This window comes from Numida meleagris, chromosome Z (assembly GCF_002078875.1).
Source record: "Numida meleagris isolate 19003 breed g44 Domestic line chromosome Z, NumMel1.0, whole genome shotgun sequence".
Taxonomy (NCBI): Eukaryota; Metazoa; Chordata; class Aves; order Galliformes; family Numididae; genus Numida; species Numida meleagris.
The window spans coordinates 7,620,952-7,634,861 of NC_034438.1; the positions used below are offsets into that span (position 1 = coordinate 7,620,952).

The 13,910-nt window shown below is 37.5% G+C and overlaps 1 protein-coding gene across 9 annotated transcripts in view; it reads right to left on the bottom strand.

Moving 5' to 3' along the window:
• The window catches only part of UBAP2 (ubiquitin associated protein 2), a 91,700-nt gene that overhangs the window by 37,098 nt on the left and 40,692 nt on the right, over nt 1-13,910 (bottom strand). For 8 of the 9 annotated variants that reach the window (XM_021380008.1, XM_021380006.1, XM_021380007.1 and 5 more), the window contains exons 8-10: nt 13,374-13,477; nt 6,950-7,002; nt 961-1,028 (exon numbers count right to left, since the gene is read on the bottom strand). In XM_021380008.1, coding sequence (XP_021235683.1) covers nt 961-1,028; nt 6,950-7,002; nt 13,374-13,477 — 225 coding nt within the window. The remainder of the gene's footprint in view (nt 1-960; nt 1,029-6,949; nt 7,003-13,373; nt 13,478-13,910) is intronic. The other variant, XM_021380010.1, reaches the window with a different exon arrangement.

Sequence of the window (13,910 nt, forward strand, 5' to 3'; positions counted from 1 at the left end):
GTGTGATAAGACTAAAGTCACAAGAACACCAAAATAAAAGTTTCTCAGATAGCAGGCACATATCCAAAATTACCCTACTGCATACACATAAGCAGGACAAGAAGCATGTTTTCTTATACTTAACATAACTTATTAACCTCAACAGAAGTTTACTCATGAAAAAGTAAAGCATTCAAACAATGTAAGAAACATACTCCAAAAATTCTGCCTGAAGTTTATCCTAAACACACTGCAAGCTTGGGCTGATATGCTGCTTCTATCACTTCCATTACAACAGATTTCTAAATGCCCAAACATTTATTTTAGCAAGTAAAAAAAATTACCAAACTTAAAGTCATGAACTAAAATATTTTCTAACATAAGTTTTGGGAAATACACTGGAATAATATTCACATCAGAACAATGAACATGCAAGTGTATTACCTTTAAGCAAACGAACATAAGCTCCAGAACAACCAACGCTATGCCTTCTTCAGGTTAACACGGATATATAAGTTTTGCTACAGCCTGCTTATCATGAAATAAAGCTTCTAGCTAACTAAAGCTTTTCTGTTAAAATATTATTTGAAGTGCTGCATTCTGAGCACTTTTTGAATCTAGAGGGGGAGGATTTCTATTTTCTGGAGAGCAAAGCCAGTGCCTCCTTTTAAACAGCAGAAAGCTTTTCTTCTGAGTTACTTTTATTTCTGCCTACAACTAGTCTTTGTGCAGAAGATAGTCTTCTCGTTGTTATCCTCATGGATTTGGTGGATTCAGCTCCAAAGCCATAGTCAACTATAGGTAACACAGGAACCCACAGAAGCAACTGTCTGCCAGCAAGAGTTTTGCATATACCTTAACCTAACTCTGACAGGGGCCATCCTCACATTACATCAACCCATCATTTGCTTTAATACATACAATCTAATACTGCTTCACCAAGAGCTTTTTAAGATACAGGAAAAATGTGCAAGAGCTTACCTTTGCCCAGGAGTCACATGATTCTCAGCTGGAACAGAAGAAGCAGTAAAGACTTTTGTTTCAGAAAGCTGAAGAAGATTTAAAAAAAAGTATTTTAATCACACACATGTTCACATTTCATTTCTGCAACATTTGAAGAAACTCTGTCTTGGTCACGTACTTCCCAATAAAGGAAAATGTCAAACAACTGCTACAGCTAGGTATGTTGCAGCTGTAACAGACAAAAGCAGTAAAATTTCTGCAAACTCTTTTCCACAGAATCAAGTACCAATTTTATTAAAGTGTTAGGAAATTTCATCTCACAAACACACACAATGATATACCAAGGTACCTACACTAATTTGGGCAATAACAACTGAAGAATATACAAGTAGAAATCAATTAATGTGACAGCTGGTCTATCATCAGCATAAAAATACCTTATGTAGATATAATTTCAGATTCTGCAGAACAGCTCTTATAAATCCTGTTACAGAATTCTAACACACTGCAGTTTCCATGTACATGTTTCCAGTTCATCTACCCTGTTGTTTCTTACTTCAGCTCATACCACCAGTGGAGACAGGTTTGCACTTGAGTGTATACAGTGAGCTAAGCATTTGAGGTTCCTTCTTGGCAGTTTTGCTAAGGAAAGCACTAACATCTTAAGCTGATCGCTCCGCAAGCATGAATTGGAAAATGAAGTGTTTATACTAGTACAGCCAGTCAGTCCATCCACAGCAGAAGCCTTTACTGTTTTCACCACTCTGTTACAACGAAGACAGACGCTTAAGCAGGTAGCAGGGAAGAGGAGGGCTGGTTGCTTGGCATTCTAGGGGATTAAGAGGGTATTGTTTTCTTTTTAAATAGTTTTTGTTTTTTGTAAAAGAAAAATAACAGCAGGATAGCTACAACTTCATAGGGCTAACTCATGTCTATTGGCAGGAACGCTTACAACCAGATCACACCTTAAACCAATACAGATTAGGTTTAAGGAGATAAAAAAATATGCATATGTAATCATCATGTTTTAAATTAGATTTGCACAGAATCGCACTTAACTATTCAAGTATAACTTTGCTTTAAACCTAAAGAATAACTGACCTATTCAGAAAGTTATTAGGAATCCCTTTAGAATGTGACATTTGAATACAGCTCAAAGGACATTACACATCCTTAATTGCGTACATTGCCACTAGCCCAATTTAAAGGGCATCACAGACATCAACCTTTCTCACCTGCCATCACACAGGCAGCTCTACTGGAAGCAGGCATATCCATACCTGTGTTAATCTGATTGGGATTCTCCTAAAAAAACACTGCTGATTTCAGAAGGACGCAGTAGGGCTGAGTGGGAGCTATCACTCACCTCTCAGAGACAAAATTCAAATGATTCACACACTGCAGGCACATACCTACCCCACAGTGTCATGATTAAAAAAAAAACCTCACAGATCCTCCTTCCATTTCCTTCCTTTTCCTTGCAGTCAATAAGATATATTTTATTCCCATCTTTCTGAAACACATTTCAAATCTATCCTATGCATAAAGCTACCAGCCTGCAAATCTTTGTACTAACCAAGACTAACAGGGAACTTTCAAGGCTATTAAAAGGCTGTTTCTCTATTGTTTAGCCTTCTCCCTGCTTCAGGTATTATTTTAGAACAACACGTACTGTACTTTTTACAGTGTTATGAGATTCCAGCATCTTATGGCATAAAGAGGTCAGATAATGGCAGAGCAGCAGCCTATGATCTGCAGTCTGTCTGATAAATACTAAATTCCGTGCAGTGTCAAAAGTTTCCCATGCCCACATAACCCAGGATAAGACCAACTGTAGCCAAAACACTGATGAAACCTGAAAACTAAGCAAATTCAGGAGTCATGCACAGAGTATAAGGGAGGAAATGTTCTCTACAAGTAAACCACCATGCAAAACATCTGCCAAGTCTCCAGTTACCAGTTCTACTGCATTTAAATTTATCCCACATACTGTCCCTGCAGCAAACTAACTGCCACATACTTAAATCAAGCAATTAATTCTGAAGTCTGTAGGAATATTGGCATTTGTTGAAATACAGACTTTCTGCAGCAGTTGAAAAAGGTTTTCTTTCATTACACAAATGTATTATACATCTACTAGCGGTAGTATAATTACCTTTAACTAAAATATTTACGCTCACCATACACCGCACTTAAAAGTCTTTCAACAGGGCAATGGCAGCTTCCCAGAAGGGAATTAAGGGTCATGAGCTATTCACATATGGCAACTTCACCAGGGCATTTCCTCCATCTGCAGTGAAATGTCTGTGCTTATCTGCCTTTGTTGCTATGGTAAACCCATTCTCCAGCCATCAAGCAGACAACACATTTAAGAATTAGCTAACAACTCCTATGGACAGCTGATATGCAATAGGAATAAGAAAATATACTTGAGCACACTTATGAAAACCCAGCCTCAACAGACCAGAAATAATTAAATCTCATTACTGTTTTGTACCGAAGTTAAAGAAATTGAAGCAAGCTCTTGTTCTGCTTCCTAGAAAAAGAAACTATCACTAAAAACAAACCAACTAGTCTGTTTTAAAGTATTGATGTTTCAAATAAAAGCAAAGAGCACTGATTTGATGCAGAAAATCATTGTCTCTTTAAAGATATTTGTACATATTCCATTTTTCCCCTTTTGATTGTTTCTATACTTAAACTATTTACTCTTGCCAGGAGAATACGATCACAGATTTAATAGGAAAACCCAGAGCTGCCCACAATATCTCAAAATTTGTCTCATACTTCAGGACACTGTCATGTCCTGAATGCCTCGTTGACAAAAAAGAATCTCCTATTTTCACCGCAAGCAGTTTCCACTCTATTTAACATCATGCTGACAACCTACTTAGTTGTAACTTTATCAAAAATAAATACCCAACAGGACAATTAGATCAGAAAAATTTAATTCTACTCATGTTATACAACATTGAATTTCACTCACATGTTCATATACTGAAATGCAACTTATAGCTGACTAGAGAACAGAAACTTGAACAAAAATATTCTTCAGAAAAGCACCTGGTCTTTGTCTGCAGATAGCATACACATCAGCTTCCTTGATATTTTCAATTATTAGTCACACTGCTAGAACTATCTAATTACACATTTATGCCTTTTCTTCTAGACTATAAATAGAACCCAATAAAAGCTAATCAAGTAACTTCTTTAGATTCGGTAAACTATGCCAAATAAATTCTAAAATCTCACTCTAAGACGTCTTCTACCCTTTAATTTTCAGCTATTTTGCACAGTTCCTGCCTTTTAAAAGCTATAAGTGATTTTGAAGTACAACATTCACTTAAGTTCTGAGAAGTCCACATATAGAAATAAAAATCAAGAGTGACTAAGAGACCAGGAAGAGTGCGTACAGGCAAAAAGACTACAGGAGCTTTTGTTGTTGCTGGTAATAGAATCAGCCCTGTAAGAAATCATAATGTGCTGCTCTTTTTTTCTTCCATCATCCGCTACAACACTAAAATATTTTCAGTTGCTGCTTTCCAGGAAACAGCCCTCTGTTCCGGAGATATTCCTAGAATTCTTTATTTCTATTCATTTCTACTCCTACTCATTTACTCATTTCTGTGTTCAGTTTTGGGCCCCTCACTACAGGAGGACATCAAGGCCCAGGAGCGTGTTCAGAGAAGGGAAACAAAGCTGGTGAGGGGTCTGGAGCACAGGCCTTATGAGGAGCGGCTGAGGGAGCTGGGATTGTTCAGTCTGGAGAAGAGGAGGCTCAGGGGAGGCCTTATCTGAAAGAAGACTGTGGGAAGGTGTGGATTGGCCTCTTCTCCTGCGTAACTAGCAACAGGACAAGAGGGAATGGCCCCAGGTTGCGCCAGGAAATATTTCTTCTATGAAAGAATGGTCAGGCACTGGAACGGGCTGCCCAAGAGGTGGTGGAGTCACTGTCCCTGGAGGTGTCCAAGTAACATTTAGATGTTGTACCAGGGGACATGGTGTAGTGGGGAAATGGTGGTGGTAGGTGGATGGTTGGATTGGACGATCTTGGAGGTCTTTTCCAACCTTGATTCTATTCTTATTTAAAAAAAAAAAAGTAGGTGGAGCACTTTGCTACTTAGCTATATTAAAACATTTTTTATTTGAGAAGGTCAAGTCTAGCAGAAATACAAACTTCTCCATGACAGGCTCACTTTAATTCACTAATCTTCAAACTTCAAATTTTCCAAACATATTTCTAGTGATTTTATTTTTATTTTTCATTTCCAGAGCATTGATAAAGACACTAGATGACATCTGACCTATGACTGGGTTCCTCTGTAGCTCTCCCAGAAATTGTCCACATTCAGTTCACATACTGCTGCAAAAGACTATTTGTCAAAATATCAGACAGATCACAACCTACTTGATGGCTTTTCTCACATCATGGGATTATTTCTTTTGATTTTATGACTATCATTGATTTCAAATCTCCTTTAAGGAAATACTTCATCTTCACAGTTAACTTGTAATTTACCTAAAGATCAAGATTAGTTTTATTTGAAATAGACTTATTTTTCATAAATGAACAATTATAGAATCATAGGTAAATAAAAAATAGCACAAACTGTATTTTTCGCTTTTTTTTTTTATTTTAAATAACCAGCACCCTTAATTTTTCCCCATTTGACCACAGCTCTACATTTCATTCATTCTGAGCAACATCACATGATGAATTTTCCTAGGTAACAGGGATTCTTCCAGCATTCCAAAATTAATGAAATTTATCAACAGGCTAGAGATTTCATCTGCAGCTCTTCCAAAAGTCATATACAAACTACTCAGGTTTAATAACAAAGAAATATCTATCCCTAGGGAGCATTGCTCAGTGTTTTTCCTGTACTACAAATGCTGCATTGTACCAGTGCCAAATAGGGTAGAGAAACAAAGCCAGAATTTTTCACTATCTTTAGCCCACCACTAGCATATACTGAAGAAAAAGGGGACAGATTAAAAAAAAAAAAAAACAAAAAAAACCAAGAACACAGCACTTGATAGCAGTAACTGATACAAAGAGGCTAGAACTAGGTAACATCTTAGAATTCTTCTAACTTTCCTCAAAAGACACAGCAAGGAGTAAGGAGTTCTCCTATCTGTTAACGACCTGTTCACACATTCCCAGGGATAATACTGGCATAACACACTACAGAAGGAGGTAAATGGAACGCATCTGAAAATAATTTTGAGATAATTGATAGAAGATGCTTCTATAAAAGATGAAAAACTAATTAAACAGTAAAGTTTTCTCTCCTTATTTCTTGCAACCTCATTTGTTTTTTGAGCTGCCTAGGCTTTAATACAATACACTGTAAACTCATAATTACAAATGTTAAATGACAAATATGCCAAATATTTTTCAGGCATGAAGAAGTGTCTCTTACCTACTAAAGAACAAAGACTGCTACAGTGCTTCAGACAGCACAGCATGATGAAACAACATAAATGAAGAAATTAAGCGCTAACTTCAGCACATTACTATCTCCTGCCAATATTCCAAACATGACGATAAACGATTGGAATAATTATGCACATTTCAAGCAAATAATGAGTAAACTTTATAGTAAAGTAAACCTCAGCATTTAAATAATTACATAAAGACTTGTGATAATATGGCTTTTAAATTCCTACGCAACATTAGGTGGAAATATGCAGATAATAACCATCACTATTATGCATTAAGGAACCATAATTCATTAATACTTAACTGGGGATGAAACTTAAAATTTTATTATCCATACATAGGCTACCAAGCAAAATAAAAGAATATTTCTTGATTCAATTTTACTTAAAACTAAAGCTCATCTAAATACATAGTCTTTTAAAACAGAATTACAGCAGGAAACACTGTAAGAAGTGTCACTGCAAAAATACAAGAAATAATTAATTACATTTAGTTTTTGAAAACAATGCAGAGACTCTGAAAACATAAATAATGAATGCTATCTATCCAAGAAGGTACACTTACATCTTCATTCCAATCTTCTGCTGTCCATTCTTCTATTGAATTTTTCCATGCACCTATTACAGTTTGGGGAAGGAAAAAAAAAAGCAGTTAGAATCTGCAAGTTGAATTACACATATCAACCCTTCTGTATTACAAACAATCTTGTTTTGATTATTAGTAGAAACACAAAGTGAAGGGATGTTGGTTGGAAACATGAGAAGCCATAGAAAATTGGTCTGCAGATTAAAAAATTTGGGAGATGTTTGTTTTTCTGCTTCTTTTAAACTTCACTGTATGATTTCAGGAATCTCCTAGCCACTATGGTAGTGGACAGTTTGCACAAATGCATGTCTGCAACCAGTGATAAAATACTAAAATGTTGGCAAGAACTTCCTCCTACACCTGTCCCTGGTGACAAGGAGAGGTTACTCAATCCCTCCATGGGCTCTCCCAGTTCCACAAACAAATCCATACAACCAAAATACAACCAGAACACCTGCTCTAGCATTCATAATCCTATTTTTGACAAACAAATTCAAAACCCAAGCTATGCCTCTACGGGCTCCTCTCTACACTCTCCTTAGGTCAGAACAACACATACCACTTCTTACAAGGGGATTTTTATCTTAAAACATATAAAGATATAATGGCAGCAGAAAAGTCAATAAGCTTCCACCATAGCTGCAAAACATTTCTTCCCAGCAGAACTTTGGCAAACATCAGAGCACAGTGCCCAATCTGTGGCGTGCAGCAAAGGCCAAACTGAACTAAATGATCCTACAGGATCACTAGAAACCTACTTTCTCCCCTAGGCAACAGCAGACCCAGATATGCAAGAGTGATGAACAGACTGAGGGCCTTGCCCACCAGCATAAGCACAGAGAAGAGGAAATCAGCAACAGTTTGAGTCTTCACTTTAACTGCATAGACACAAGCCAACAAAACACAGCAGTAAAGTTTCAGGTACCATCACCTTTGATGAAGCACAAAAGCAAAAGAATTTCTACCTTAATCACATGTAAAACTAGGAACCCCTGGAGATAAATTCTTTCCAAAACAAAGCCCCTTGAAGACAGCATCAAACCCCACTTACACTAATGAAGCCACTCACTATATCAGTATAGTCTTTGGTAGGCTTTGAGCAAGCAGCACCCACGCCAGAGCAGGGCAGAATGGCACTAATCCCATGTTAGGAGCAGGCCAACCATAGGGAGTTACACACACGTCACCAAGGGACCTGTGAATCCAGAATTATTTGGCAGGTCCGGAACAAGGTAACATCCATTCTGTGTTGGCTCCATGGAGCAATACAAGACTGCCTGAAACACCTCTTGCTCTTCTTTTCACTAAACAGCTAATTAGGGGATTTTTTTTCTTACTGCAAAATATTGATGCACTTGAAAAATAACTAATGATCATAGGACAGTACACCAAAATTATTACCATACCTCAAATTACTAGACCAACTCACATTTCCACAGAAATCTTGGAAAGGAGGCAAAGCCCTGTAAGCAGTAATCTTTAGAGAAAGTTGATCCTGTTCTCCCTTCTCCTGACCAGAACAGAGTCTCTTTGTTGTTTATTTTCTTTAAACGAATTCATCCCTATATTTGTCCTGCCTGTATTTATCTCACATTGGCCAGAGCAAGACTCATCTCTATGTAAGATGAACACTCAGCGCTACTGCCAGAAATCCAACAATGGAGCTCAGTCAGCTAAAACAAACAAAAGCCTTGACAGAGCATACTCCACTCTTGTGTTACCCTCACACACCTTTGAGAGACGGGAGCTGTTTGGAACAATACCTGAGATGTTTCCCTAACGTTCCACATTGCTTCTAGTGATGACCACATTTCTCTGCATTTGCTTTTCCCAAATATTCAACACAACCCTTCATTATTTTAATCAATTGTACCAGGACAAGTTTGTTACTGTCACATATTAACATTCCATGTTCCAAAGTCAACCTTCCAGCCTCTGTTTACAGTTGTTCTCTGAATTTAATCCATATTGCTAACAGTTGTGTGGTATTGACAGGATTCAGTATTCTTGTCACAAGTGTAACAATTGCCTTTTCATTCATAATCCACCTTGGTAAGACTATAACTCCATATATTCTTTTCATAACCTTTATCCCCATGCTTTGCAAAGCATTTATATGCAACAGTTCTATTTTCCACTGAAATTACGCTTTGTTTTCAAAGATCTCTGACATATCAACAGCAGCTTACACTTCCATCTGTGACCACTTCACATTCACTGCTGCAACAAGTTCAGTTCTAGAAATTCATAAAGCCAAGAAGTGTAACATAGGGTTTTGGTACAACTTCAACTATTTTCCTCCAATTCCTCACTTCCTGTGACATTCTTTTCTTCTTTTTTGAATTATCAGCCAAATACATGTACTGGCCCCCAAGTTATTGTATCTTGGTTTATCTCAAACTTCTGTACAAATCCTCCTCTTCTCCATTGCTTCCACGTTCTAGAAAGACCTGGAGGATTCCTTGAATTGTTCCTCCTGACTTCTACTGCAGTCCTAAATAAACAACTTTCTTGCAACTTTCAATTCCCTTCTATTCCTTGGACAGATAAACTATAATTTAATTTTTCTTTGTTGTCGTTCTTCAGTTTCAGAGTCATTTAAGGCTGTTCATAACCAAGATGAGATGAAATTTTTCTGTGAGATTTATGAAACGCTATCAAAAATAACATCAGTACCTCCAACTCCATCTTTCTGAAGGTAAACAGCACAATGTAGTCGTAAACAAAGGGGAAGTGCACTGAAGAGCCATTTTCTCTGGAAGTGGGAACATGGTTATCTTAAGAAGTTGTAAAGCTAATCATGCCCACAGTAGGAGGGATTAGAACTAGATGTTTAAAGTCTCTTTCAACCAAAACCATCCTATGATCAGTAAGCCACCAGAATGGATTTTTACAGTCTACTTTGAGAAGCGAGCACCTCCATCCTAATTTATTTTTAAGCATTGAAGCTATTTGTTGTTTGAGATCTCCCATTGCCAGGTATATCAGAAAAAGTAAGAGAACAAAGACTCAGCATGCCATTAAGGAAATATCAAACTGTTCAAGGAGACTCCCTTTTGGAATAGCATTGGTCATTTTGTTTCCTTCCACCTGTCTCTTCTCTTTGCCTCGAATGTTACTTCTAGTAAAATTAGGATGCTGAATTACTTTCAACACAATTACAAGAAAATGTTATGAACCATTAAGATTCAACCTTTATTCTCTTTCTACTTCAACCACCAACATTAAGTTTTAGATCCAGAGAACCAGCTACCCTTTCTATAAAATTACACAACAATGCCTACTCAGGCTGCTGAGATTCCTCCAACACCTGCAATGATTCTGGTTAAGATGGTCCACAGCACTTTGAGAGCATGTATGGGACAAACTACATTTCAGAAACAAATCATGTATTTCTTTTTGACTGAAAATTTTGAAGTTAATCCCCTCACAGCACTGACTTAAAAGAAGAATGACTCAGAATTTCACAAAGGATTTAAATTAGTACGATGACTTCAGAAAACATTTTGATACACAAAACTGGTCTAGCTTCTCCAGGCAGTTGCCCACTATCTCCTTTTTAATTCCCCACGTAGCTAGAATGAGCTAATTTTGTTTACTTCTTCACAGATGAAAGAAGATATGGGCTTATCTCACATTTACCAGTCCACTGCTCCATACAAATACATGCCTCATCATTCATGTAGTTAGAATTTCCACACTGTTACCTTATTACTAGAACTACTGATTTGTAATTAACACCACAGCTCCATAGACTAAGAGGAACTAATAAAAAAAAAGACAGAATACTTATGATTAACAAGCCAAAACAACACCTCAACTTTGTCCAATCTGCTCCCAGCTCCACATCTCTACTGCTTCTATGTTTCACCCCAGCTTCCTTTCCTTCCCAGCACTCCTACTTTTGCTTTAAAACTACTACCCCAGCTGCAGACTCCTCTTTAATGATCCTTTAACACACTTTCTGGACCACAGTTCAAAGTGCTTCCATTCTTGATAAAACTAAATAATTCTATTTTAAAGCCTACTTTTATTGAAGTTGTTTTTTGTTTTATTTCATTTTGTTTTGGGGCAACAGAGAATGGCTCAGGGACTTTCCTGACATTCCAAGGACTTGCCTAACGAAGCAGCTTTATAGAATAAAACTCTCTCCCTGAGCTGATGTATATAGTTTTGTCAGCTATGGCAACTTTTCACTGAAAGTAAAGGATGATTAGAAGTAAAAAGGTACTTTGTGTCTATAAAGAACTTTTACAATAAACTACATTAAATTTCCACTCACCAAATTATTATGAAGGAAACTCCCTACACTGACGAACATTTCCTACACTACAGAAAACTCCCCTCATACAATCACTCATTCATACCCTGTAGGAGCCAACAAAGCCAAGGAAACTTCTCACCGTGCTCCCCCAATTCCCATTATATGCCTTAATCTGCTTTGCTGAAATTCAGTGCAGTTCTCACTGATGTGTGTATGGCCTAACAGCAAAAACAGATGTGGTATTAAAAAAACTGCAGACACAAGCTAGTGCATTTTCAGTTTCCACTGATTTACTTAGCAGCAAATCCCTAGTAGATGGATTCACGAACTCTGGACATCTGTTTAGCCACACTCAAACACTCTATTACACCAAAGTAAAATTCTTCCATTACTGAAGAACGAGGAGATGCCCACAACAGGAAACAGAGTAGGCATATAATAGCTACACTGGCTACAAGGATGGTCAAAATATCCAAGCTCACTTAGGAAGCAGAACACAAGTCCAAGTTGTAAAACATAGCCTACTAGCTGTGCTCATCAATGAATAACCAGTGAATCTTTTAACTCTGTTCCAGTTTCCACGTGCCTTTCTAGAGTATTTCTTTAGTCAGTTAACTTATTGCTTCTGCAATACTTATGACAATGCACCCTGCCTTCCACTACCATGTAGCAAATATTAGTGTTAGTATTCTTACAGGAATTTTCAAGTCATTAGCTGCCCAACTACTTATCCAGTAAATTAATTGAAAAACTAACATGAATTACGTAAATGGCATGCTCCTGTTTGCACTATAGTACCAAACCATTTAAAAAGTAAGTCCCTGAAAAGATGCCGTGTTTGACAAGAGCTCCCTTTCAATAGCCATTAAAATACTCAGCATCACTCTCTGACACCGGACTATCAAGCAGTCAAGAGTGACAAGAAATTGCACAATAAGCCCACCTAAACAATGAGCCTGCTTTTAGCTTCTCTGGTTAAGTGAAAAAATGGCTTTTATGAAGTTTACAAAGCTGCACCTGCAATGCTCAACAAAGAAAACACTGGCCTCCAGTATCAGTCTTTTCCTTCAAAACGTGACAAAGGGGTTATGAAAAAAAAATCATCTTAACCAGCTTCAACAAAAAAAGTCACCCTTCCTGGCTGTTGATTTCTTTTTTAATTAATTTGTTTGTTTAGAGTGGTGTTTTCTTGTTATTTTACTTCACAAAAGGATCTTCTGTCAGTCAGTAGTTCCCAGGTGTGGATAATAACACAAGAATTTCTCCATCATGACACAGGCTTTCCTTTGTCTTCATCTCCTGCCACAGAAAATGGGAAGCAGCAATCCATTCTGTTTTTTTTTCCAAATCATAGATAAACAGGCCACATTCTTCAGTTCTGAATCACCAAGAGACCACAGTTAAGTGGTTTCTTTCCAGACTGTACTGTCTCTCGCCATTAGCCAGGAGTGCACATTTCATACTTGAAACTTCAGATAGAAACACAAATATGGATGCCTCTATCTTCAGGGAGGCAGAGTGCCTTTTTGGCTTCCATTCAAGTGCCCCCTCTCGTGCTTTAGTAATTACTTATTTTCAAAAGGTGTCAGATATCAGACCTGTCCTCCATACCAGAGACTCATATGCTCAGGTTCTTATCTTGTATAGATGGGGCTTCCAAAGACATCTCAGTGTCACCAAGTGGATTTATATTCATCAACAGTTCTTCCATTTCTTTCTTTATTCTTCCACTTAGGTATTCAGATCCTATGGCTCAACGCCTGTGAACCAATCACTTTTAGTAGTACTTATGCTCTTAACTACAATTATGTGAGCTCTTAAGCAGTACTTAAGACAACGAAACAATTCTTCACATACAAGGTTCTTCCAGTAACTCTTCAAATCCCTTTGTCTCTGAAGGGATTCTTAGTATTAAACAAACAAAAAAATTGCAATTACCTTCCACTCAATTTAACCAGTTACTTGGGCTACAGCACATGCTATGCAATTTAACAGCAGTTAAGCTATGAACTAATACCTGTGCCAGGTGAGATGTATTCACAGTTTCACAAGTTAACTGAATACTAACAGAATGGTTATTTTAACTGCAATTTGCTACAGCTCTTCATTCCAATCCTTCCACTTCTGGAAGCATCTTACCAGTTCCATCATCTGCATCATTCTGACCAGTCTCCCAAATCTCTGATTTTGTCCCAAAGCCATCAGTGGCAGAAGACTCCGTATAGTCTGCGGGGTTAAATGTCCTAGAGTTTTAAAAGTTGAGAAATGGAAGAGAATACATGGGTCATTCATTGAACACAAGTGCCATTATTTTTAGCTGAAGTTGTGTTAGATTTAACATCTTGATTTCCACATATTTATCTTGATATTTTGGTTTCCAAATGAAAATTTTCCTCTATCAGCAGACACGGATAAAAAAAAGGGAGAAAAGAGAAAAGGAGTAATAGGAGGGGGAAAGAAAAAAAAGTGAGGAGATTGTTGAGAAACTGAACCAAAACAAGAATTCCTGAAAAAGCAGTTAACAACAAGTCTACTCCTCCCCATCCTATAACACGTCAGTTTACACGGTCAGCATTAAGCCTTTCTCAGTTGATAGTTTCTCAGTGGCAGACTGATGAGAAAGCAGTATTGTGTACTTCAAGAACAACAGACTTGCGCAGGACAGCAGTCAGAACA